Genomic DNA, 26,972 nt, shown 5'->3' with positions numbered 1-26,972 from the left:
TTAAATGTTCGGATAGTCAGGGGCACACTCCAACACTCAGGGTGCGTTCCTAAATTCGCTCTGGCTATATACTCCGATTTCAGAGCACTCTGGTCTGAGTGCCAGAGGGAAGAATAATTGATGAAAAACGAACGCTCAACGTCCCTTGAATACGGCCGGTGTCAGTAAACGTCGGCAAAAAAAGCGTAATTAAATTGTTGCCTGAAGCACAGTTAAAGTCACCAATGCTCTGGATAACATGAACACAGCCTAACCAGCTCTGCTAAGGCGAGTAAAATGGTCAGAGTTCTCTAATGTGTACTGGAAGTAGCTAGCAAGCTAGCCAATGTTAACCAGTTATCTTGGATGCTTGACTGCCGTTGTGAGGTCAGAACGCTTGAATCAACCCTCCTCCTCCGCCAGAGCGTCCAGTGTGGCTCTGAACGCTCCGAGAGCGATACGAACTGACAGTCTGACAACGCTCTGAATTTACGAACGACCAAGCGCACTCTGGCACTCCAGATTGAATTTAAGACCACATCCATAATTTTAAAATAAAGTATTTGTGTTTATTGAGTCCGACAGATCAGATGCAGTACGGCTGCACGAATTGAACAATTGTCCTGTCCTGCTAATCATTCAAAATCTAACGAGTACTTTTGGGTGTCAGGGAAATGTATGGAGTTGAAAGTACATTATTTTCTTTAGGAATGTAGTGGAGTAAAAGTAGAAGTTGTCAAAAATATCAAAAGTAAAGTACAGATACCCCAAAACTGCATACATTTTCCCTGACACCCAAAAGTACTTAAAATATTTGTACTTAAGTACTTTACACCACTAATTGGAGGGAATACTGACTGAAGATGTTCCTCTCTACGAGGCCCATGAGACTGTGTAGGAATGTGATTTGAATAGGACTGTGACTGAAGGAGTGGGAAGTTTTTATTTCTCTATATTTGTATTTTGTTTTGATGTCGTTATTCCCCTCCCCTTTTCAACATTGGACGTGTATATTTTTCTACAGTTTACTCACCGTACATTAGGTGGCGGCAGACACGTTATAGTTGTGCAAATGTCAGTACACCAGAGAACAAGATGACGCTGATGCACATTACGTAGTTGGGAACAGGAAGTTCCGGGTAGAAACGACAGAACTGTGTTGTTATGTCGATAGTGGTTGTTTCCGTTTCAAATGTATCATTGTAGGTATGTAATAGCATGTTTAAACTTTGTAATGTCGAAAGAATGTATAACATGCTAGGTAACAAATCCGTTTCACGCCTGGTAAAGGTTTTAATTGTATGTATTATTTTGGAGTCTAACCGAGTGAGTGAAGAACGTGATTAAAAACGATTTTACAAGTCACATAGATAGACTTTGGGTTTGTCTGAGTGTATGTACATAATTTCGTCAGTCATTTCATAAAGATTCCATTTATTTAAGTTCGTTTTTACATGTTCTTGGTTTTGTGTAAAATGTTTATGAGCTGGTAAATAGCCTTGTCCGAACCATCCTGTTCTCGCGAGTTTACATACACTGTTTCGTTAATGTAAACTCGCGAGATCAGGATGATTCGGACGAGGCAAGTCAAATGGCGGCTTCAACGGTTTCGGTCGTCTTTCTAGGAGTTTGCTCGTGGTGAAATGACGACATGAGGCTGTGTGATAGTGTCAAAATAGAGGGAAGCTAACTGAAGTTATCCTTCACCATTTGGAGAGAGAGGCCAACTGCATGGAATGGTGTCGATTAATGCGGATGAATCGGAGCACGTATCAAACCCATTCCATGGAGGACCAAGTGTCTGCGTGTTTTCGCTCCACACCTGTACTTGATTAATGAATTAAGGTCACTATTTAGAAAGGAACTCCCCTCATCTGATTGTCTAGGTTTTAATTGAAAGGAAAACCTGATGAGAATTGTCCCTCAATAGAATGAGTTTGACATCCCTGAAACAATGGAAATTGAGAGTTTGAGGACCAACAGCTGTGCTGGAATGCGATCAATGTAGGGGACAGTTCTGATGTTATTGAGCGGGAGGATGAGGGCCTAGTATGTGAATGTTCTGTAGTGGGAAGACATAGGAAGAACAGAGATATTGATACTGGAAGCAGGGGTGCATGTAGTATAGAAACTAGAGGCCCAAGGTAGGGAGCTAGAGTAATAATGTGTTAGAGTGGAAAGTTGGGATGGTGTTTGAGGAGACCACAGGGTCTCATTCACACCCTGTGATTAACCAAGGCCATACAAAGAGGTGACGTTAAACTGGGATGCAGCTGTGTAAATGAGAACTTGTTCTGAACTAGCCTACCTGGTTAAATAAAGGTGAAATAAAACATTGAAAGTGGTAGATTGTTAATATCTTGTGCTGGTCAGGTTCAGCAAGGGAAGATTCTTCAATTGGAAAATCATAATGGGACGAAGCTTAGAAGCCATGACCCTGGAGCTGATGCTACATTGAAGGGAGTAATAATCTCTGAGGTCCCAATATCTATGTCCATGGATGATATTGTTAAAGAACATGTGAAGGGAGACAGAGTGGTTGAAGCCTAAAGGTTGATCAGTAGGAAAGAGGGTGAAAGAAGTGAAAGCTTATCAGTGTTGTTGAGGTGTTAGAAGGTTTTGTCTGGAAAAGTACAGAATAGGATTCCTTAGCTTCAATGTCAGTGATTTTGACCCAGCCTCATTAATCAACCAATCAAATGTATTTATAAAGCCCTTCTTACATCAGCTGATGTCACAAATTGCTGTACAAAAACCCAGCCTAAAAGCCCAAACAGCAAGCAATGCAGGTGTAGAAGCACAGTGGCTAGGAAAAACTCCCTAGAAAGGCCAGAACCAAGGAAGAAACCTAGAGAGGAACCAGGCTATGAGGGGTGGCCAGTCCTCTTCTGCCTGTGCTGGGTGGAGATTATAACAGAACATTGCCAATATGTTCAAATGTTCATAGATGACCAGCAGGGTCAAATAATAATAATAATAATCACAGTGGATGTTGAGGGTGCGACATATCAGCCCCTCAGGAGTAAATTGGGGAACATGATTACAGTGAATGTTGGAGCAATGTGACGGTGAAGTGTTGCAATTGTGCGAAGGACACACAGCAACATTTGGTGGATGCCAGGTGCGGAGAGATGCTCAGAAATAGAATCTGTCATGATGTATCATATGCAGAGGCTGTAAGACAGACTGGTGGAACTACAGTGCAGACTGATGGAGCTTAATACAGTGAAGACAAGGTTATTCATGAAATAGTACATAGTGCTGCCTGAAACATACTCCTACCTTGTACTAAATGGTTGTTGAGTCATTTATGCATTTATGTGAATTTAGGAAATCTACTATAGATTAAGTGTATTTATGTTGTGCAATTTAAAATGTGTACTTTGTGTCTAATGTGAATGAATGTTTTGTCAGGGATTATCTACCTGATCGACTGAAATGAGATAATTGAACAAGAAAAAATAGAAAATATTTTTACAGAATAAAGTGCCAGAACTGTCAAGAAAATAACTTTTGTGTCCGTTTGTCTTTATTACTACAGACCTTAATCTGAGGCCAGTAACATCAACAGTGAGGACAAACCCAGCCTGCCTCTCTCCTTCCACACTGAGTAGGAACCTACAGTCACTGGGTCCTGATTGTGACAGTGGAGCCCAGTTTGCACTGCAGGATCCAGAGATGGCATCAGTGAAACTGGAAGACTGCAGTCAAACACTGGAGCTGAATGTCAACATTAAAGATGAAGAGGAAGAGGAGGAGAAGATTAGGACAACTGTTAGTCACGGTAAGAGCTGGTTCTACCTATAAGTTATCTTCATATATTAGACCTCCATAAGTTATGACCAGTCTATTGCTAGGTTGAATTCTGTAATTCTGACATCACACATCCCTGAACAACTCAAGACTTCACAGTGAAGCAAAAACGATTTAAACTTGTATCGCCTGCCTTTGCCCACACATTGTCTCAAGAACGTTGAAAATGTTTAATACCCTCAATCACCAAGTTAGGCATACCTCATTTCAAAATAGGCCATGGCATCATCACTGTCAATATTGAATTATAATTTGTTTGCTGCACAGAATATCAGATCTCAACAACGATTGGAGAAGTGTTGAACATAACCAGTAGACTACCACATCCTGATGATTTATATCTGAACATATATATTTAATATTTTATAGATCAATTTGTAGAAACATCTCAAGGATGATCAATGGAAACAGGATGCACCTGAGTTCATTTCAAAAGTTTGGGGTCACTTAACACCAGTCTCAACGTCAACCAGTCTCAATTTAATTTTAGAATAAGGCTGTAACATAAGAAAATGTGGAAAAAGTCAAGGGGTCTGAATACTTTCCGAGGGCACTGTCAGACCCCTTCCCATTTCTCCCATTTTGGTACGTTACAGCCTTCTTCTAAAATTGATAACATGTTTTTCCTCGTCAATCTACACACAATACCCCATAATGACATCACAATACCCCATAATGACATCACAATACCCCATAATGACATCACAATACCCCATAATGACATCACAATACCCCATAATGACAAAGCCAAAACAGGTTTTTAGAAAGTCTTGCAAATGTCAAAAAAGAAAGAAAAAAAAAGAAGATAATAATTGCTTATTTACGTGAGTTTTCAGACCCTTTGCTCTGAGATGATCCTTGAGATGTTTCTACAACTTGGAGTCCACCTGTGGTAAATTCAATTGATTGGACATGATTTGGACAGGCACACACCTGTCTATGTCAGGTCCCACATTTGACACTGCATGTCAGAGTTAAAACCGAGTCATGAGGTGGAAGGATTTGTCCGTCGAGCTCCGTGACAGGATTGTGTCGGCACAGATATGGGGACGGGTACCAAAACATTTCTGCAGCATTAAAGGTCCCCAAGAACACAGAGGCCTCCATCATTCTTCAATGGAAGAAGTTTGTAACCACCAAGACTCTTCCTAGAGCGGGCCACCCGGACAAACTGAGCAATCGGGGGAGAAGGGCCTTGGTCAGGGAGGTGGCCAAGAACCTGATGGTCAATCTGACAGAGCTCCAGAGTTCCTCTATGGAGACGAGAGAATCTTCCAGAAGGACAACCATCTCTGCAGGACTCCACTAATCATGTCTTTATGGTAGAGTGCCCAGACGGAAGCCACTCCTCAGTAAAAGGCACATGACATTCCGCTTGGAGTTTGCCAAAAGGCACCTAAAGGACTCTGACCATGAGCTTGAGAGGATCTGCAGAGAAGAATGGGAGAAACTCCCCAAATACAATTGTGCCAAGCTTGTAGCTTCATACCCAACAAGACTCAAGGCTGTAATCGCTGCCAAAGGTGCTTCAACTAACTATTGTGTAAAGGGTCTGAATACTTACGTAAATGTAATATTTCATGTTATTTCTAAAAACCTGTTTTTGCCCTTGCCATTATGGGTATTGTGTGTAGACTGATGGGAATTAGAAAAGACTGTAATGTAACAAAACCAAAAATCCAAGGGGTCTGAATACTTTTTGAATGCATTGTAGATGTTATTTCATGCTACTAAGACTTGTATGGATGACAACAGTATTGTCAGCATTTGTTTTATTCACTGGGCTATCTGGAGTGATCAGAGTGTAGACTAAAGAAGTGGAGTAGACAAACTGCCAGTGTTTTGAAGTTCTATGAAATGAGTCTGTGTAGTTACTAACCCTTTGTCACGAGAATTTCTACCCCAATGTTCTACCTGAACTATTGTATAACTCCATCTGTATCCTAGAGGTTGTAAGGCTCTAAGGTTTAATAAACAGAGTCCCAGCATACAAATGATCAGTTCTTTATTCAGAGAGCTCTGCCCTCTCAAGTTCAGAGCCCATCTTTTATAAACACATCAGTCGAGAACCCCACCCCGCTTTAGGATGGCTGTATTGTTCCACTGTACACTTACATTGTTTATCATATTCTGCAACATGTTTCATGATAGACAAGCCTAACAGTTTCTCCACTCCGGGTGGGGACAGAATGTCCTGTAAGGAACACAATGTTCTATTCTATCCTGTCAACGCTGCACATATGACCAACTTATAGTCTTATGTGTCTAATGGGTTTCACACACACTGATACAGTTTCAGGGTGAAATATCTTAGTCATTACTTTAAACACAAATTCTACTATCACCCTTGTGATGTTGAGTGGAGGATGGTATAGCTCATCATTTTCACCACTTTTGCCTCTTATTAGTTTTTGACTCCTACCCAGTTTTAGAATAGTTTGATTCCCCTTCCCATACAGCCTACTGAAATGAATACATACACTACCGTTGAAAAGTTTAGGGTCACTTAGAAATGTCCTTGTTTTTGAAAGAAAAGTATGTTTATTTGTCCATTGGAATAACATCAAATTGACCATTAATACAGTGGAGACGTTGTTAATGTTGTAAATGACTTGTAGCTGGAAACGGATGATTTTTTAAAATGGAATATCTACATAGGTGTACAGAGGCCCATTATCAGCAACCATCACTCCTGTGATCCAATGGCATGTTGTGTTAGCTAATCCATGTTTATTATTTTAAAGGGCTAATTGATCATTACAAAACCCTTTTGCAATTATGTTAGCACAGCTGAAAACTGGTGCTGATAAAAGAAGCAATAAAATGGTCCTTTTTTAGACTAGTTGAGTATCTGGGTCATTTGTCGGTTCGATTACAGGCTCAAAATGGCCAGAAACAAAGACCTTTCTTCTGAAAGTCATCAGTCTATTCTTGTTCTGAGAAATGAAGGCTATTCCATGTGAGAAATTTCCAAGAAACTGAAGATCTCGTGCAGTTCTGTGTACTACTCCCTTCACAGAACAGTGCAAACTGGCTCTAACCAGAATAGAAAGAGGAGTGGGAGGCCCCTGTGCACAACTGGGCAAGAGGACAAGTATTTTAGAGTGTCTAGTTTGAGAAACAGACGTCTCACAAGTCCGCAACTGGCAGCTTCATTAAATAGTACCCGCAAAACACCAATCTCAATGTCAACAGTGAAGAGGTGACTCCGGGATGCTGGCCTTCTAGACACTATTCTGGTTAGAGACTGTTTGCATTGTTCTGTGAAGAGAGTACTACACAGCGTTGTACGAGATCTACAGACGTTTCCAGCTACAATAGTCATTTACAACATTAACAATGTCTACACTGTATTTCTGATCACTTTGACATTATTTGATTGGACAAATAATGTGCTATTCTTTCAAAATCATGGACATTTGTAACTTTAGAATTTATTCATTTATTTCACCACTAATGGTAATGTATTTAAAATATATATATATATTTAACCTTTATTTAACTTTCTTAGCATACTGGTCATTGTCCTGAATTTCCGATGATTGACGTGCCCAAAGTAAACTTCCCAGATGCTTGGATATGCGTATACTTGATAGCATTGGATAGAAAACACTTTGAACTTTCTAAAACTGTAAAAAATAATGTCTGTTGGTATAACAGAACTGATATGACAGGCGAAAACCTTGAGTAAAATCCATCCGGAATTTTTATTTCTTGAGGTCACAGATTTTTTCAATGCTTGCCTATGGAATATTCAAATTGATAGGACCCAGATTGCAGTTCCTTTGGCTTCCACTAGATGTCAACAGTCTTTAGAAAGGGTTTCATGCTTGTTTTTTGAAAAATGAGTATTTGTAGTTTTTCCAAGATGTCCCCCATTAGAAAAGTAGTCATGTTGCACGCATGCGCTCTTCATTATTTATCTTTGCTATTGAACACACTATTCTCTGTCTTAAATATTATTGTTTATTTACATATTAGAATACCTGAGGATTAATTGGAAACTTCGTTTGAATTTTTTGGACGATCTTTACCGGTAATCTTTAGGATTCGTTTGTGTGCATGTTGAACGACTGACCTACTGAATCAAGCGCGCCATCTAAACTGATACTTTTGGGATATAATGAAGGATATTATCGAACAAAACAACCATTCATTGTGTAGCTGGGACCCTTGGGATTGCAATCAGAGGAAGATCTTCAAAGGTAAGTGATTTATTTAATTGCTGTCTGTGATTTTTGTGACGCCTGTGCTGGTTGAAAAAGTATTTTCACGTGGGGAGCTGTCCTCAGATAATCGCATGGTATGCTTTCTCCGTAAAGCCTTTTTCAAATCTGACAACGCAGTTGGATTAACAAGAAGCTTTTAAATGATGTAAGACACTTCTATTTTCATGAATGTTTAATATTCCGATTTTTGTATTTTGAATTTCGCGCTCTGCAATTTCACCGGATGTTGTCGTAGGTGTCCTGCTAGCGTTTGGACATAGTCAAGTCAGTTAAGAACTAATTCTTATTCTCAATGATGGCCTAGGAACATTGGGTTTAACTGCCTTGTTCAGGGGCAGAACGACAGATTTTTACCTTGTCAGCTCAGGGATTCGATCTTGCAACCTTTCGGTTGCTCTAACCACTAGGCTACCTGTCACCCGGTATGGCCAGAAAAGGACTGGTCACCACTCTGAGCCTGGTTCCTCTCTCGGTTTCTTCCTAGGTTCCTGCTTTCTAGGGAGTTGTTTTGTGGCCACTGTGCTTCTACATCTGCATTGCTTGCTCTTTGGGGATTTTAGGCTGGGTTTCTGTTAACCTCTCTGGGACCGTTTGGGACGCGAGCGTCCCACCGTTCAACTGCCAGTGAAACTGCAGGGCGCCGAAATTCAAAACAGCAGAAATCCCATAATTAATATTCCTCAAACATACAAGTAAGTATTTTACACCATTTTAAAGATACAATTGTCGTTAATCCAACCACAGTGTCCGATTTCAAACACGCTTTTCGGCGAAAGCAGAACATATCTTTATGTTAGGTCAGAGCCAAGTCACAGAAAGCATTCAGCCATTTTCCAACAAAAGAGTGGAGTCACAAAAAGCAGAAATATCGATCAAATTAATCACCTACCTTTGATCTTCATCAGATGACACTCCTAGGACATCATGTTACACAATACATGTATGTTTTGTTCGGTAAAGTTCATATTTATTTCCAAAAATCTGAGTTTACATAGGAGCGTTAAGTAGTTCCACAACATCCGGTGATTTTTGCAGAAAGCCACATCAATTACAGAAATGCTGATAATAAATGTTGATGACAATACAAGAATTATGCACGGAATTATAGATACACTTCTCCTTAATGCAACCGCTGTGTCCGATTTCAAAAAAACTTTTCCAAAAAAGCATAATCTGAGTACGGCGCTCAGACAACAAAATCAAGCCAAACAAATGTCCGCCATGTTGGAGTCGAGAGATGTCAGAATAACATGATAAATATTCACTTACATTTGATGATCTTCATCAGAATGCACTCCCAGGAATCCCAGGTCCACAATAAGTGCTTGTTCTGTTCGATAATGTACATCATTTATTTCAAAGTAGCTCCTTTTGTTGGCGCGTTCAGTACACAATCTAAAGTCACCAAGCGCGTTCACTAGTTTCAGACTAAAAGTTTTAAAAAAGTTCTGTTACAGTCCATAGCAACATGTCAAACGATGTTTAGAATCAATCTTTAGGGCGTTTTTAACATAAATCTTCATTATATTATGTTCATTATCCAAATGTTCTATTTATATGCATATTCTAGCTTTTTCGTCTGAGTAGCAGGCAGCTTAATTTGGGCACGTTTTTCATACAAGCTACCCAATACTGCTCCCTACCCCAAAGAAGTTAACTTCACTAGGGCAGGGGGCAGCATTTGGAATTTTGGATGAACAGCGTGCCCAAGTTAAACTGCCTGCTACGCAGGCCCATAAGCTAGGATATGCATATAATTAGTAGATTTGTATAGAAAGCACTCTGAAGTTTCCAAAACTGTTAAAATAATGTCTGTGAGTATAACAGAACTGAACATAACAGAACTGATATGGCAGAAAACCAGAGGAAAATCCAACCAGGAAGTACTATTATTTTGAAAGGCTGTTTTTCCATTGAAAGCCTATCCACCATACAAAGACTTAGGACCCAGTGGAAATCTGTCTTCCTCAACATGTGACCAGTCTTTAGGCATTGTTTGAGGGTTTTACTCTGAAAAATGAAGGCGATACACCGCTTTCAATGAGAGGACAGTGGAAATTTCCATCCATGAGCCAGGCACGTGATCGGGAGCGCGCATTTCTTGTTTACCTTTTTTGTTTTTTTACTTTTCGAGAGTGCTTATTGTGCCGTTGGATTTCTGAACTAAACGCACCAACAAAAGGTTTTTGGACATAAAGATGAACTTTATCGAACAACACACACATTTATTGTGTAACATGAAGTCCTGTGAGTGCCATCTCATGAAGATCAAAGTTTAGTGATTCATTTAATCGCTATTTCTGACTTTTATGAGACCTCTCCTTGGCTGGAAAATGACTTTATGGTTTTCTGTGACTAGGTGCTGACCTAACATAATTGTTTGGTGTGCTTTCGCCGTAAAGCCTATTTGAAATCGAACACTGTGGCTGGATTTACAAGAAGTTTATCTTTAAAATGGTGTAAAATAATTTTAATTATGGGATTTGAACCAGACAGGTTAAACACTTTGTGACAACTACTGATGTAAAAAGTGCTTCATAAAATACATTTGATTAACATGTATATCACACCAACTGACTGTTTTTTCTGATGTTCACACAGGATACCATGTTGAGACATTCTCCACATCCAGAGAGCAACAGCAGGAAGATCAGAGAGCTAAGAGGTCTCATCACTGCCCACATTGTGAAGAGATTTTCCCATTTCTATCAAAGCTAAAAATACACCTAAAAATACACACAGGAGAGAAGCCTTACTCCTGCTCTGACTGTGGAAAATGCTTCAAAACATCAACGGTGCTAAAACGTCATCAGAGAACACACACAGGAGAGAAGCCTTTCTTCTGCCCTGACTGTGGAACTCGTTTCTCTCGGCTTTCCCACTTAAAATCACATGAACGTATACATACAGGAGAGAAGCCTTTCTTCTGCTCTGACTGTGGGGCGAGTTTCTCTCATCTGGGCACCTTAAAAACACACCAACTTATACACACTGGTGAGAAGCCTTACTCCTGCTCTGACTGTGGGAAGAGTTTCTCTCACCAGAGCAACTTAAAAAAACACCAACTTATACACACTGGTAAGAAGCCTTACTTCTGCTCTGACTGTGGAAAATGCTTCAAAACATCAACTGAGCTAAAAGTTCATCGGAGAACACACACAGGAGACAAGCCGTATTACTGCTCTGAGTGTGGAACTAGTTTCTCGCAACTTTCCAATTTACAATCACATGAACGTATACATACAGGGGAGAAGCCATACTCCTGCTCTGACTGTGGAAAACATTTTAAAACATCAAATGAGCTAAAAGTTCACCAGAGAACACACACAGGAGAGAAGCCTTGGGTCTGCTCTAACTGTGGAACTAGTTTCTCTCAACTTTCCAGTTTACAATCACATGAACGTATACATACAGGAGAGAAGCCTTTCTTCTGCTCTGACTGTGGGGTGAGTTTCTCTCAGCTGGGCGCCTTAAAAAAAACACCAACGTATACACACAGGAGCGAAGCCTTATTCCTGCTCTGACTGTGGAAAATGTTTTAAAACATCAAATGAGCTAAAAGTTCACCAGAGAACACACACAGGAGAGAAGCCTTGTGTCTCTGCTAAGCTAAAAGCTAAAAGTTCATCAGAGAACACGTACAGGAGAAAAGCCTTACTCCTGCTCTGACTGTGGGGTGAGTTTCTCTTGACTGGATACCTTAAACACACACCAACATATACATAAAGGAGAGAAGCCATACTCCTGCTCTGTTTGTGTAAAATGCTTCAAAACAGCAACCGAGCTAATAGTTCATCAGAGAACACACTCATGAGAGAAGCCTGCTTACGTCTGCTCTGACTTTTGGGTGAGTTTCTCTCACCATAGCAACTTAACACACCAATGTAGTCACACAGGAGAGAAGTCTTACTCCTGCTCTGTGGAAGGGTGGGCGTGTAACTCAAACTTCTAGCCAAAGGCTGCTGTGTTTAGAATCTCATCAAGGAGGACTGAAGCATTTTAGCTAATCAGCAACTTTGCAACTACTTACTACTTTTTAGCTATTACTTAGTATGTTAGCATATCATACATATTACAAGTTCGTAACATATTGTATGAATAGCAATGCATAAATAACGTAAGAATTGTAATTCGTAACATACTATACATCCTTGAAGTCGTATTATACTGAACAATTTAAACACATACATTTCAAGGATTTATAGTTTGTATAAGGAAATCAGTCATTTTAAATAAGAGGCCATAATCTATGGATATCACATGACTGGGCAGGGGCTCCGCCATGGGTGGGACTTGGGAGGGCATAGGCCCACTTGGGAGCCAGGCCCATTCAATCGGCATGAGTTTTTCCCCACAAAAGGTCTTGATTACAGACAGAAATACTACTGAATTGAGCTGAATTTTGAGTCTCAGAGGAAAGGGTCTGTGTCACGAATATTACCGAAGGTGGCTCCTCTTCTTGTTCGGGTGGCGCTCGGCGGTCGTCGTCGCTGGTCTACTAGCTGCCACCGATCCTTTGTCCCGTGTTCGTTTGGTTTTGTCTAATTGGTTTCACCTGTTCATTGTTTGGTTGTTAGGGTGGGGTTATTTAAGTTCGTTTAGCTCGCTTCTGTTTGTGCGGGCTTGTTCTTCTGTATTTGTGAGAGGTGTTAGTGTTTTGTTGGGTTTTCTCGCTGTCCTGGTATTTTACCTAAGGGTACTATTTTGTTTTTATAGTTACTCCTGTTGGGTATACTATTTTGTTCCATTGATTTTGGACATTAAAGCGTGTTTTTTCCCACATCCTTTGCTCTCTGCGCCTGACTCCAAACCCATTCACTCATTGAGCGTTACAGTCTGAATATTTATGCAAATAAGGTATTCATTTTTATAAATTGACAAATTTCTAAAAAACTTTTTTTGCTTTGTCATTATGTGTATATTGATGAGGGGTAAAAAATGCATTTAATCAATTTTTGTATAAGCCTGTAACAATATGTGGAAAAAGTCAAGGGGTGGTATAATGCCCTGTATATGCTTTAAACTACAATTTAAGGATCTGAAGTGGTAAACACAATGGCATAATGGAAAATGCATGTCCAACGGTTATCTCTGTATGAGTCACATTAAAACACTAGGTAGAGCAGTGGTTCTCTCGGTATTAGTATTATCTCATTTTCACCCACATTAAAACACCTAGGTAGAGCAGTGGTTCTCTCTGTATTAGTATTATCTCTGTATTACCCACATTAAAACTCCTAGGTAGAGCAGAGAGGACAGAGCATGTGGCTTTGTAACACACAGGTGTTTCATCTCCACACTGGGATGATTTTAACAGTGCAACGCCTCTCAGGCCTCATGCCTCTCAGGTAGGAGGGTACCAGAAGTAAAATAATAATAAACACAAAACTAATGAAGGAGCACACAGTCACCAACAATATATCCCTGTTGTCAATACTTTCAACTGGCTCAGCTCGCTGTTACAGTACAGCACCACCAAATTCCATGTATTAATAAGTAACCATCTGTCTTTTGTAACCAGAAAAACTTAACATAATACTGTTTTGAGAGTCCCTGATTTATATTTACTATGTTACACCTAGTCTATGAGACGAGGCTACACCTTAACCTACATTATACACAGCAGGTCAAGAGGTGTGTTTTCCCTTCAGCATCTGCATGTGACATAAACTCACCCACGTCACATCATGAATCTGAAATGGTTAACCTTGGCTGTGAGTGATGGGGAAAAAATCTGACTACGGCAATTACTTGAATAATTCAATGGATGTTTTGTTTACAGACTTGATGAGTAAATTGTCTTGTTTATAAAAAAAACGTGACTTCGCAATGGGGCCATCAATGGGAATTGGGCCGTGCTTCAGCTGAACTGCAGTACGGAAAATGCCCTCTGAGCACAGTGGAAAGCATGTTTACAGACTGGAAGCGTGGCCCCTTGATCCGAAAGAGGTGTAATTGCAGACCGCAATTAGGGGCGTTCTCTGATATCGGGTGTTTCATGATATCTACTTTATACCAATTGATGCTCCCCATTGGTCCGTGGCCGTTTCTTTTGCGTTCGGACAACAGTTGTTGACATCTGTTACATTGTAGCTAACCCTAATCCTAGTCTCCTAACCTGCCACGGTAATTCACCTAACCTGCCACGGTAATTATCCTAACCTGCATGGTAAACAAATACCTAACCCTCACCCCTTTCCTAACCTTAACCTCAGTCTCCTAACCTGCCACGGTAATTCACCTAACCTGCCACTTTAATTATCCTAACCTGTAAGGGGCACACTCCAACATTCAGACATAGCCTGCGTTCCTAAATTCGCTGTGGCTATATACTCCGATTTCAGACCACTCTGGTCTGAGTGCCAGAGGGAAGAATAATTGATGAAAAACAAACGCTCAACACCCCTTGAATACGGCCGGTGTCAGAAAACGTCGGCAAAAAAAGCGTTATTAAATTGTTGCCTGTAGCACATTTAAAGTCACCAATGCTCTGGATAACATGAACACATCCTAACCAGCTCTGCTAAGGCGAGTAAAATGGTCAGAGTTCTCTCATTTGTACTGGAAGTAGCTAGCAAGCTAGTCAATGTTAACCAGTTATCTTGGATGCTTGACTGCCGTTGTGAGGTCAGAACGCTTGAATCAACCTTCCTCCTCCGCCAGAGCGTCCAGTGTGGCTCTGAACGCTCCGAGAGCGATACGAACTGACAGTCTGACAACGCTCTGAATTTACGAACGACCAAGCGCACTCTGGCACTCCAGATTGAATTTTTAAGATCACATCCATAATTTACTAACAAAGTATTTGTGTTTAGTGAGTCCGACAGATCAGATGCAGTAGGGATGCGCGAATTGAACAATTTTCCTGTTCTGCTAATCATTCCAAATCTAACGAGTCCTTTTGGGTGTCAGGGAAAATGTATGGAGTTAAAAGTACATTATTTTCTTTAGGAATGTAGTGGAGTAAAAGTGGAAGTTGTCAAAAATATCAAAAGTAAAGTACAGATACTCCTAAAACTCCATACATTTTCCCTGACACCAAAAAGTACTTAAAATATTTGTACTAATGTACTTTACACCACTGATTGCAGAGAATACTGACTGAAGATGTTCCTCCCTACGAGGCCCATGAGACTGTGTAGGGATGTGATTTGAATAGGACTGTGACTGAACGAGTGGGATGTTGTTATTTATCTATTTATGTATTTTGTTTTGATGTCGTTGTTCCCCCTCCCCTTTTCGGCAAAGGAAACGTATTTTCTTCTACAGTTTACTAACCTTACAGTAGGTGGCGGCAGACACGTTATATTTGTGTAAATGTCAGTACACCAGAGAACAAGATGACGCTGATGCGCTGTCGAAGTGGGGAACAGGAAGTTCCGGGTCGAAACGACAGAACTGTGCTGTTGTGTCGATAGTGGTTGTGTCCGTTTCAAATGTATCATTGTAGGTATGTAATAGCATGTTTAAACTTTCTAATGTCGAAAGAATATATAACATGCTAGGTAACAAATCCGTTTCACGCCTGGTAATGGTTTTAATTGTATGTGTTATTTTGGAGTCTAACCGAGTGAGTGAAGAACGTGATTAAAAACGATTTTACAAGTCACATAGATAGACTTTGGATTTGTCTGAGTGTATGCACATAATTTCGTCAAAGTCATTTCATAAAGATTCCATTTATTTAAGTTCGTTTTTACATGTTCTTGGTTTTGTGTAAAATGTTTATGAGCTGGTAAATAGCCTTGTCCGAACCATCCTGTTCTCGCGAGTTTACATAAACTGTTTCGTTAATGTAAACTCGCGAGATCAGGATGATTCGGACGAGGCAAGTCAAATGGCGGCTTCAAGGGTTTCGGTCGTCTTTCTAGTAGTTTGCTCGTGGTGAAATGGCGACATGAGGCTGTGTGATAGTGTCAAAATAGAGGGAAGCAAACTGAAGTTATCCTTCACCATTTGGAGAGAGAGGCCAACTGCAGGGAATGGCGTCGATTAATGCGGATGAATCGGAGCACGTATCAAACCCATTCCATGGAGGACAAAGTGTCTGCGTGTTTTCGCTCCACACCTGTACTTGATTAATGAATTAAGGTCACTATTTAGAAAGGAACTCCCCTCATCTGATTGTCTAGGTTTTAATTGAAAGGAAAACCTGATGAGAATTGTCCATCAATAGAATGAGTTTGACGCCCCTGAAACAATGGAAATTGAGAGTTTGAGGACCAACAGCTGTGCTGGAATGCGATCAATGTGGGGGACATTTCTGATGTTATTGAGCGGGAGGATGAGGGCCTAGTATGTGAATGTTCTGTAGTGGAAAGACAGGAAGAACAGAGATATTGATACTGGAAGCAGGGGCGCATGTAGTATAGTAACTAGAGGCCCAAGGTAGGGAGCTAGAGTAATAATGTGTTAGAGTGGAAAGTTGGGATGGTGTTTGAGACCACAAGGTCTCATTCACACCCTGATTAACCAAGGCCATAAAAAGAGGTGACGTTAAACTGGGATGCAGCTGTGTAAATGAGAACTTGTTCTGAACTAACCTACCTGGTTAAATAAAGGTGAAATAAAACATTGAAAGTGGTAGATTGTTAATATCTTGTGCTGGTCAGGTTCAGCAAGGGAAGATTCTTCAATTGGAAAATCATAATGGGACAAAGCTCAGAAGTCATGACCCTGGAGCTGATGCTACATTGAAGGGAGTAATAATCTCTGAGGTCCCAATATCTATGTCCATGGACGATATTGTTAAAGAACATGTGAAGGGAGACAGAGTGGTTGAAGCCTAAAGGTTGATCAGTAGGAAAGAGGGTGAAAGAAGTGAAAGCTTATCAGTGTTGTTGAGGTGTTAGAAGGTTTTGTGTGGAAAAGTACAGAATAGGATTCCTTCGCTTCAATGTCATTGATTTTGACCCAGCCTCATTAATCAACCAATCAAATGTATTTATAAAGCCCTTCTTACATCAGCTGATGTCACAAATTGCTGTACAAAAACCCAGCCTAAAAGCCCAAACAGCAAGCAATGCAGGTGTAGTAGCACAGTGGCTAGGAAAAACTCCCTAGAAAGGCCAGAACCAAGGAAGAAACCTAGAGAGGAACCAGGCTGAGGGGTGGCCAGTCCTCTTCTGCCTGTGCTGGGTGGAGATTATAACAGAACATTGCCAATATGTTCAAATGTTCATAGATGACCAGCATTGTCAAATAATAATAATCACAGTGGTTGTCGAGGGTGCGACATGTCAGCCCCTCAGGAGTAAATTGGGGAACATGATTACAGTGAATGTTGGAGCAATGTGACGGTGAAGTGTTGCAATTGTGCGAAGGACACACAGCAACATTTGGTGGATGCCAGGTACAGAGAGATGCTCAGATATAGAATCTGTCATGTATCATATGCAGAGGCTGTAAGGCAGACTGGTGGAACTACAGTGCAGACTGATGGAGCTTAATACAGTGAAGACAAGGTTATTCATGAAATAGTACATAGTGCTGCCTGAAACATACTGCAACCTTGTACTAAATGGTTGTTGAGTCATTTATGCATTTATGTGAATTTAGGAAATCTACTATAGATTAAGTGCTCTTATGTTGTGCAATTTAAAATGTGTACTTTGTGTCTAATGTGAATGAATGTTTTGTCAAGGATTATCTACCTGATCTACTGAAATGAGATAATCGAACATGAAAAAAGATAAAATATTTTTACAGAATAAAGTGCCAGAACTGTCAAGAAAATAACTTTTTTGTTTCTGTTTGTCTTTATTACTACAGACCTTAATCTGAGGCCAGTAATCTGAGGCCAGTAACATCAACAGTGAGGACAAACGCAGCCTGTCTTTCTCCTTCCACACTGAGTAGGAACTTACAGTTACTGGGTCCTGATTGTGACAGTGGAGTCCAGTTTGCACTGCAGGATCCAGAGATGGCATCAGTGAAGCTGGAAGACTACAGTCAAACACTGGAGCTGAATGTCAACATTAAAGATGAAGAAGAGGAGGAGAAGATTAGGACAACTGTTAGTCATGGTAAGAGCTGGTTCTATCTATAAGTTATATTCATATATTAGACCTCCATAAGTTATGACCAGTCTATTGCTAGGTTGAATTCTGTAATTCTGCCATCACACATCCCTGAATAACTCAAGACTTCACAGCGAAGCAAAAACTATTTAAACTTGTAACGCCTGCCTTTCCCCACACATTGTCTCAAGAAAGTTGAAAATGTTTAATACCCTCAATCACCAAGTTAGGCATACTGTCACGCCTTGGTCATAGTATTTTGAGTTTTCGTTATATATTTGGTCAGGCCCTCAGTCCCGGGCTTCCCCTCAGTCCCGGGCTTCCCCTCAGTCCCGAGCTTCCCCTCAGTCCCGAGCTTCCCCTCAGTCCCGAGCTTCCCCTCAGTCCCGAGCTGCGCCTCAGTTCCTAGCTGCCCCTCAGTCCCGAGCTGCCCCTCAGTCACGAGCTGCCCCTCAGTCCAGTGGGGTTCTGGGTGAGGACTATTAGGCCATGGTCGGCGGCGAGGGTGGATTATCCCAGGACGCGAAGGGGAGGAACTATGACATTTATGGAGTGGGGTCCACGTCCCGAGCCGGAGCCGCCACCATGGACAGACGCCCACCCGGACCCTCCCTATGGTTTTGAGGTGCGTCCGGGAGTCCGCACCTTAGGGGGGGGGGGGGGTTCTGTCACGCCTTGGTCATAGTATTTTGTGTTTTCGTTATATATTTGGTCAGGCCAGGGTGTGACATGGGTTTATTTTGTTGTGTTTCGTATTGGGGTTTTGTAGGCATTGGGATTGCGGCTGAGTAGGGGTGTAGCATAGGTTTGGCTGCCTGAGGCGGTTCTCAATCAGAGTCAGGTGATTCTCGTTGTCTCTAATTGGGAACCATAACCAGTAGACTACCCCCTTTGTCACGAGAATTTCTACCCCAATGTTCCTAGAGTTTGTAAGGCTCTAAGTTTTAATAAACAGAGTCCCAGCATACAAATGATCAGTTCTTTATTCAGAGAGCTCTGCCCTCTCAAGTTCAGAGCCCATCTTTTATACACACATCAGTCGAGAACCCCACCCCGCTTTAGGATGGCTGTATTGTTCCACTGTACACTTACATTGTTTATCATATTCTGCAACATGTTTCATGATTTTCTGCAAGCCTAACAGTTTCTCCACTCCGGGTGGGGACAGAATGTCCTGTAAGGAACACAATGTTCTAATGATATCCTGCCAACGCTGCACATATTACCAACTTATAGTCTTATGTGTCTAATGGATTTCACACACAGTGATACAGTTTCAGGGTGAAATATCTTAGTCATTACTTTAAACATTCAAATTCTTCTATCACCCTTGTGATGTTGAGTGGAGGATGGTATAGCTCATCATTTTCACCACTTTTGCCTCTTATTAGTTTTTCACTCCACCCCAGTTTTAGAATAGTTTTATTCCCCTTCCCATACAGCCTACTGAAATGAATACATACACTACCGTTGAAAAGTTTAGGGTCACTTAGAAATGTCCTTGTTTTTGAAAGAAAGGTACGTTTTTTTGGTCCATTTAATCAAATCAAATGTATTTATATAGCCCTTCGTACATCAGCTGATATCTCAGAAACCCAGCCTAAAACCCCAAACAGCAAGCAATGCAGGTGTAGAAGCACGGTGGCTTTATTGAACAAAACAACCATTCATTGTGTAGCTGAGACCCTTGGGATTGCAATCAGAGGAAGATCTTCAAAGTAAGTGATTTATTTAATTGCTGTCTGTGATTTTGTGACGCCTGTGCTGCTTGAAAAAGTATTTTGACGTGGGGCGCTGTCCTCAGATAATCGCATGGTATGCTTTCTCCGTAAAGACTTAACAAGAAGCTTTTAAATGATGTCAGACACTTGTATTTTCATGAATGTTTAATATTACGATTTTTGTATTTTGAATTTCACGCTCTGCAATTTCACCAGATGTTGTCGTAGGTGTCCTGCTAGCGTTTGGACATGCGCCCAAACAGGTTAACTAGGCAAGTCAGTTAGGAACAAATGTTTATTTTCAATGACGGCCTAGGAACAGTGGGTTAACTGCCTTATTCAGGGGAAGAACAACAGATTTTTACCTCGTCAGCTCAGGGATTCGATCTTGCAACCTTTCGGTTGCTCTAACCACTAGGCTACCTGTCACCCAGTATGGCCAGAAGAGGACTGGTCACCACTCTGAGCCTGGTTCCTCTCTATGTTTCTTCCTAGGTTCCTGCTTTCTAGGGAGTTTTTTTGTGGCCACTGTGCTTCTACATCTGCATTGCTTGCTCAATGCGTTTTTTAGGCTGGGTTTCTGTTCAGCACTTTGTGACAACTACTGATGTAAAAGGAGCTTCATAAAATACATTTGATTGACATGTATATCACACCAACTGACTGGTTCTTCTTATGTTGTTCACACAGGAGACCATGTTGAGACATTCTCCACATCCAGAGAGCAAGAGCAGGAAGATCAGAGAGCCACAAGGTCTCATCTCTGCCCACATTGTGAAGAGATTTTCCCATTTATATCAAAGCTAAAAATACACCTAAAAATACACACAGGAGAGAAGCCTTACTCCTGCTCTGACTGTGGAAAATGTTTTAAAACATCAAATGAGCTAAAGGTTCATCAAAGAACACACACAGGTGAGAAGCCATACTCCTGCTCTGACTGTGGAACTAGTTTCTCTCAACTTTCCCACTTAAAATCACATGAACGTATACATACAGGGGAGAAGCCTTACTCCTGCTCTGACTGTGGAAAATGTTTCAAAACATCAACTGAGCTAAACATTCACCAGAGAAATCACACAGGAGAGAAGCCATACTCCTGCTCTGGCTGTGGAAAACGTTTTAAAACATCAACTCAGCTAAAAGTTCATCAGAAGACTCACATAGGAGAGAAGCCTTTCTTCTGCCCTGACTGTGGAACTAGTTTCTCTCAACTTTCCCACTTAAAGACACATGAACGTATACATACAGGGGAGAAGCCATACTCCTGCTCTGACTGTGGAAAATGTTTTATAACATCAAATCAGCTAAAGGTTCATCAAAGAACACACACAGGTGAGAAGCCATACTCCTGCTCTGACTGTGGAAAATGTTTTAAAACATCAAATGAGCTAAAAGTTCATCAAAGAACACACACAGGTGAGAAGCCATACTCCTGCTCTGACTGTGGAAAATGCTTTACAACATCAACTGATCTAAAAGTTCATCAAAGAACACACACAGGAGAGAAGCCTTTCTTCTGCCCTGACTGTGGAACTAGTTTCTCTCAACTTTCCCACTTAAAATCACATAAACGTATACATACAGGGGAGAAGCCTTATTCCTGCTCTGACTGTGTAAAATATTTCAAAACATCAACTGAGCTAAAAATTCATAAGAGAAATCACACAGGAGAGAAGCCATACTCCTGCTCTGACTGTGGAAAATGTTTTAAAACATCAACTGAGCTAAAAGTTCATCAGAGAACACACACAGGAGAGAAGCCTTATTCCTGCCCTGACTGTGGAACTACTTTCTCTAAACTTTACCACTTAAAATTACATGAACGTATACATACAGGTGAGAAGCCATACTCCTGCTCTGACTGTGGAAAATGTTTTAAAACATTAAATGAGCTAAAAGTTCACCAGAGAACACACACAGGAGAGAAGCCTTACTTCTGCTCTGACTGTGGGACTAGTTTCTGTCAACTCTCCCACTTAAAATCCCATGAACGTATACATACAGGGGAGAAGCCATACTCCTGCTCTGACTGTGGAAAATGTTTTAAAACAATAAATGAGCTAAAAATTCACCAGAGAACACACACAGGAGAGAAGCCTTACTTCTGCTCTGACTGTGGGACTAGTTTCTCTCAACTTTCCCACTTAAAATCCCATGAACGTATACATACAGGGGAGAAGCCATTCTCCTGCTCTGACTGTGGAAAATGTTTAAAAACATCAAATGAGCTAAAAGTTCATCAGAGAACACACACCGGAGAAAAGCCTTACTCCTGTTCTGACTGTGGTTTAAGTTTCTCTCGACTGTATACCTTAAAAAAACATCAACATACACATGGAGAGAAACCATACTCCTGCTCTGCCTGTGTAAAATGCTTCAAAACAGCAACTGAGCTAAAGGTTCATCAGAGAACACACTCATGAGAGAAGCCTGCTTACGTCTGCTCTGACTTTTGGGTGAGTTTCTGTAAGTCAAACGTCTAGCTAAAGGCTGCTTGTTTGAATCTCATTCAGGAGGACTTGAGCATTTCAGCTAATTAGCAACTTTGCAACTACTTACTACTTTTTAACTATGTTAGCATGTTAGCTTAGCATGCAACTACTTAGCATGTTAGCTAACCTTTCCCCTAAACCCATTTAACTCTACCTTAAACCCCTCACCCCTAACCTAGCTAACGTTAGCAACAACAAATTGGAATTCGTAACATATCAAACATATTACAAGTTCGTAACATATTGTATGAATAACAATGCGTAAAATAACATAAGAATTGTAATTCTTAACATACGATACATCCTGCAAGTCGTATTATACTGAACAACAATCTAAATCTAACAAGTTCGAACATTTATGGTTTGTGTAAGGAAATCAGTCATTTTAAATCAATTAGGCCCTAATCTATGGATTTCACATGACTGGGCAGGGGCTCATGAATGGGTGGGACTTGGGAGGGCATAGGCCCACTTGGGAGCCAGGCCCAGCCAGTCAGAATGAGTTTTTCCACACAAAAGGTTTTTATTACAGACAGAAATACTACTCAGCCCCCCCAGACAATCCTGCAGGTGAAGAGGTCCTGGGCTGCCATGGTTACATGTGATCTGCAGTTGTGAGGCTGGTTGGATGTACTGCCAAATTCTCTAAAAGGACGAAGGACGTTAGAGGTGGCAGCTCTGGTGGACGTTCCTGCAGTCATCATGAGAATTGCACATTCCCTAAACTTGAGACATCTGTGATGTAGTGTGGCCTTTATTTAGGCTTAAATGCTCACTAACAGGGATATTAACTCATTTGTGCACAACATTTGAGAGAAATAAGATTTGTGTTCCTATGGAACATCTCTGGAATGTTTTATTTCAGCTCATGAAACCAACACTTTACATGTTTTGTAAAGTTTATATTGGTAGGCCAATGTAATGTAACCTAACATGCTAAATGGAGTGGAATGGATGTTTTTGTAACATATAATACGTTTTGCTCTGAGACCAGGTTGTCCCTCTGCAGTATTCTGTGGGAAGGAGCTAGTAGACACTTCTTACATTTTTTATTTAACCTTTATTTAACTAGGCAAGTCAGTTAAGAACAAATTCTTAATTACAATGATGGCCTAGGAACAGTGGGTTAACTGCCTTGTTCAGAGGCAGAACAACAGATTTTTACCTTGTCAGTTCAGGGACCTTTTGGTTACTGGCCCAACGCTCTAACCACAAGTCTACCTTCCACGCCTAACATGAATCAGATAGAGATGGTGTGATGATCACTTTTCACCATTAGTTTGGGGGGATTATTTTACAACTTTATTTAATGATACACAGTTTATGAAATGAATACGTGTGTTTATTAATTGTCTTTAAAACTAGATGAGTTATTTTAGTTACTGATCATGAATGTGTTTGGATAACTGCATTGAAGCAAACTTTATTGATCTGCCAATGAAAAATAAAGTTACATGAATATGTACTGGTCAACCTCTTCTTCTCTTTAGTATTCAGTTCTTCATATTAGATCTGACAGTATGAATGGTTCTTATGGTTGTATTCAGTTCTTCATATTAGATCTGACAGTATGAATGGTTCTTATGGGCTGAGTGCTGGGAGTGTTTTTTTATGACTACAGTCAGGAGTTTTCTCTGACCCTGTGATGTCACCAGCACATTAAGTACATTCATCTTAAGATTGCCAGGTGAGACAACCACAAGTGCTTTGACTGGGCTGAGAGGGAGCTTGACCTCCTGTAGCAGTGGGACGGCCATGAGACCAGAGGTGGCAGAACTGAGTGCTCGGGTTGGGATACAGGGTTTGAGCCTGAAAGTAGAGATGGGGCAGTTCCTCTTGCTGCACCATAATAAACACCATTGTCTTGTAGTGGATGTGAGCTTCGACTGGAAGCCAGTGGAATTTACAGAGGAGCAGGGTGACATGGGGGAACTTGGGAAGGTTAAACACCCAGACGGACTGCAGTGTTCTAGATAAGTTCAGTGGAGACCCATCATTCAGGGCAGGTGAGCCACCTGTTTTTAGCCCCACAGTTATAGCGATAAAACAGTGTGAAATAAATTATATGTTTCGATCATGTCAACATCTGAGATAGCAGTCATCATCATGAATCAAGTCGACAATCTACTGGCAAATCCTTTTTAATCTTTGTCATATGAAGAGAAATAAAGAGAAATTATAGATAAAATGTATCGGTGCTCATCGGCCATTGGACACAAACATCACACAACAAATTGCAAATTCAACAATGAGTGGTTTGGAAGGAATCAGTGGCAAACTGCAAACATTGCAAAGCAATCATTAGCCTGCTATTCATTGGAGTGGCTGTGTGGTCCCAAGTCTAAGATTAAGGGGCTCTTTTCCTAGTTTAAAACTGTAAACATTCAACATTGGCCATGCTGTCAATAAAGCTTGATTTGTGCCACGCACAAATCAACTTAACTCGGTACTGCAAAATCTGACTTGTGTGAGTTCAAAACAACTGGGAACTTGGGGAAAAACAAGCTATGACTGAGAAAATACGTTTTGAACTTTCATCCAACTCGGAATTGTAAATTGGGAACTCGTGCCTCTTTCTACAGCTACGACCTGAAGATCACTGACGTCATCATGATTCCATTTTTTTAAATTCAAGTTCCCAGTTGTCTTGAAAGCACCATAAATCCAGAGAAATATTCCCACGAAGGACTGCCGCACCACCTTCCTGTTCAAGTGAGCACAACACAACAAGGTGAGTCCAAAAATGTCTTGTATGCTGCTGCATAAATTATGTAATATGCCAGGGAGATGTGTATTCAGTAGCTAAGAAAGTAATACTAAGTGTATGTTGTGTAGTAAGATGTTAGTAGCCCATGTGCCTCACCCTAATTCATTTGACTCGTTTCACATCTTCATTTTGCCTACTGTTCTGACTTGGTGGTTCACATGTAGCATATAACCTGTTTTTGAGAAATGTAATCATTGAATATTGTAAGAATTTTCATTGTCTGCATATATGCCCCTTTATTTATCTTACGGTTCTGACTTGGCGTACAGGGAGAATACTGTAAGAACAAAAACAAGACCAAATTATTAGGGTGAGGCACATGGGCTACTGACATCTTACTACACAACATACACTTGGTATTACTTTCTTAGCTACAGTATACACTTGGTATTACTTTCTTAGCTACAGTATACACTTGGTATTACTTTCTTAGCTACAGTATACACTTGGTATTACTTTCTTAGCTACAGTATACACTTAGTATTACTTTCTTAGCTACAGAATACACATCTCCCTGGCATATTACATAATTTATGCAGCAGCATACAATACATTTTTGGACTCACCTTGTTGTGTTGTGCTCACTTGAACAGGAAGGTGGTGCGGCAGTCCTTCGTGGGAATATTTTGTCATCAAACTTCATCAAAGTCTGTCATTCTCTGGATTTATGGTGCTTTAGAGACAACTGGGAACTCGAAGGGGAAAAATGGAATCATGATGACGTCAGTGATCTTCAGGTCGTAGCTGTAGAAAGAGGCACGAGTTCCCAATTTACAATTCCGAGTTGGATGAAAGTTCAAAACGTATTTTCTCAGTCATAGCTTGTGTTTCCCCAAGTTCCCAGTTGTCTTGAACTCACACAAGTCAGATTTTGCAGTACCGAGTTAAGTTGATTTGAGTGCGGCACAAATCAAGCTTTATTGACAGCATGGCCAATGTTGAATGTTTACAGTTTTAAACTAGGAAAAGAGCCCTTTAATCTTAGACTTGGGACCACACAGCAACTCCACTGAATATCAGGCTAATGATTGCTTTGCAATGCTTGCAGTTAGCCACTGATTCCTTGACAAACCAATCATTGTTGAATTTGAAATTTCCAACTTGTTGTGTAATCTTTATATCCAATGGCCGATGAGCACCGATACGTTTTATCTATAATTTCTCATTATTTCTCTTCATATGACAAAGATTAAAAAGGATTTGCCAGTAGATTGTCAACTTGATTCATGATGATGACTGCTAGCTCAGGTTTTGAAAGTATGATGCTGACATGATCAGTCCAATCAAAGCGACTGTAGATATCTGTTGGAGGAAATTATAGTTGAAATGACTAATTATGTATACATTCCAATCAGAACTGACTAGTCCAAATGCTATAATGTACTGTCCCATTCCCAATTGTATATAATATAGTCAGGAGTTTAGTCAAAATGACGGTCTGTTCTTTTGTACAAATGAATGAACTATCTCCAGATGGCAGGGACGGACTATCTCCAGACTGTCTAGAATGCTATCTACACTGACTGACCTTGGCTTTAGGAGAGGAGGGAAGGCTCGAGAACTAATAGGGCCTCTCTACCGGTGTCAGGAAAGAGATAGAACATTTAATAAACGCTGACGTCATTTTCAGTTTATAACTTGTGGTAAAATGTGTATGTAACCAGTACTCTCTTGAATTAAACGCTGTTACCTGGCTTTTAAGACCGGGGCTCTGTCCATTTCTTATAAAAAATATTGGGTCTTACAATCCCTTTAGAATGCATTGACAGAGTAATAATTCTGATGGGGAAATAATACAGAGGAATTTAGAATTCCTCTAACAATTGGTCCTTCGATCCCGGATCTAAATACCCCTCCCTGTTATCTGGAGGTAGTACGCTGAAAATCGTGCACGGACGAGTTTTTGACTCGTTTTACTAAAGACCTGACCTCTGAATTGAGGTTAAAAT

General features: G+C 40.6%; 2 protein-coding genes across 4 annotated transcripts; both read left to right on the top strand.

Moving 5' to 3' along the window:
• Window positions 1-1,092: 1,092 nt before the first annotated feature.
• On the top strand, window positions 1,093-12,803 carry LOC116362180 (gastrula zinc finger protein XlCGF17.1-like). Its single transcript, XM_031816487.1, has 3 exons — window positions 1,093-1,185; window positions 3,521-3,763; window positions 10,623-12,803. The coding sequence occupies exons 2-3, from the start codon at window positions 3,658-3,660 to the stop codon at window positions 11,543-11,545; spliced, it is 1,029 nt and encodes a 342-aa protein (XP_031672347.1). The 5' UTR covers window positions 1,093-1,185; window positions 3,521-3,657; the 3' UTR covers window positions 11,546-12,803.
• A 2,564-nt stretch (window positions 12,804-15,367) lies between these two features.
• Window positions 15,368-23,721, top strand: LOC109877521 (oocyte zinc finger protein XlCOF6-like). 3 transcript variants are annotated; one of them, XR_004207726.1, is made up of 3 exons: window positions 15,368-15,471; window positions 17,793-18,046; window positions 20,452-23,721. XR_004207726.1 is itself a non-coding variant. In XM_031816483.1 (2 exons), the coding sequence occupies exons 1-2, from the start codon at window positions 17,944-17,946 to the stop codon at window positions 22,185-22,187; spliced, it is 1,839 nt and encodes a 612-aa protein (XP_031672343.1). In that variant the 5' UTR covers window positions 17,929-17,943; the 3' UTR covers window positions 22,188-23,721. The 3 variants fall into 3 exon arrangements, 1 of the variants encoding a protein (XP_031672343.1); XR_004207727.1 differs by lacking the exon at window positions 15,368-15,471 and adding an exon at window positions 15,833-16,112; XM_031816483.1 differs by lacking the exon at window positions 15,368-15,471 and having other exon boundaries at window positions 17,929-18,046.
• Window positions 23,722-26,972: the final 3,251 nt, after the last annotated feature.

The sequence above is a fragment of the Oncorhynchus kisutch genome, unplaced genomic scaffold (assembly GCF_002021735.2).
Source record: "Oncorhynchus kisutch isolate 150728-3 unplaced genomic scaffold, Okis_V2 scaffold805, whole genome shotgun sequence".
Classification (NCBI taxonomy): Eukaryota; Metazoa; Chordata; class Actinopteri; order Salmoniformes; family Salmonidae; genus Oncorhynchus; species Oncorhynchus kisutch.
Note: the sequence above shows the minus strand (reverse complement) of the source record. Positions and strands in the feature narration are given on the sequence as shown.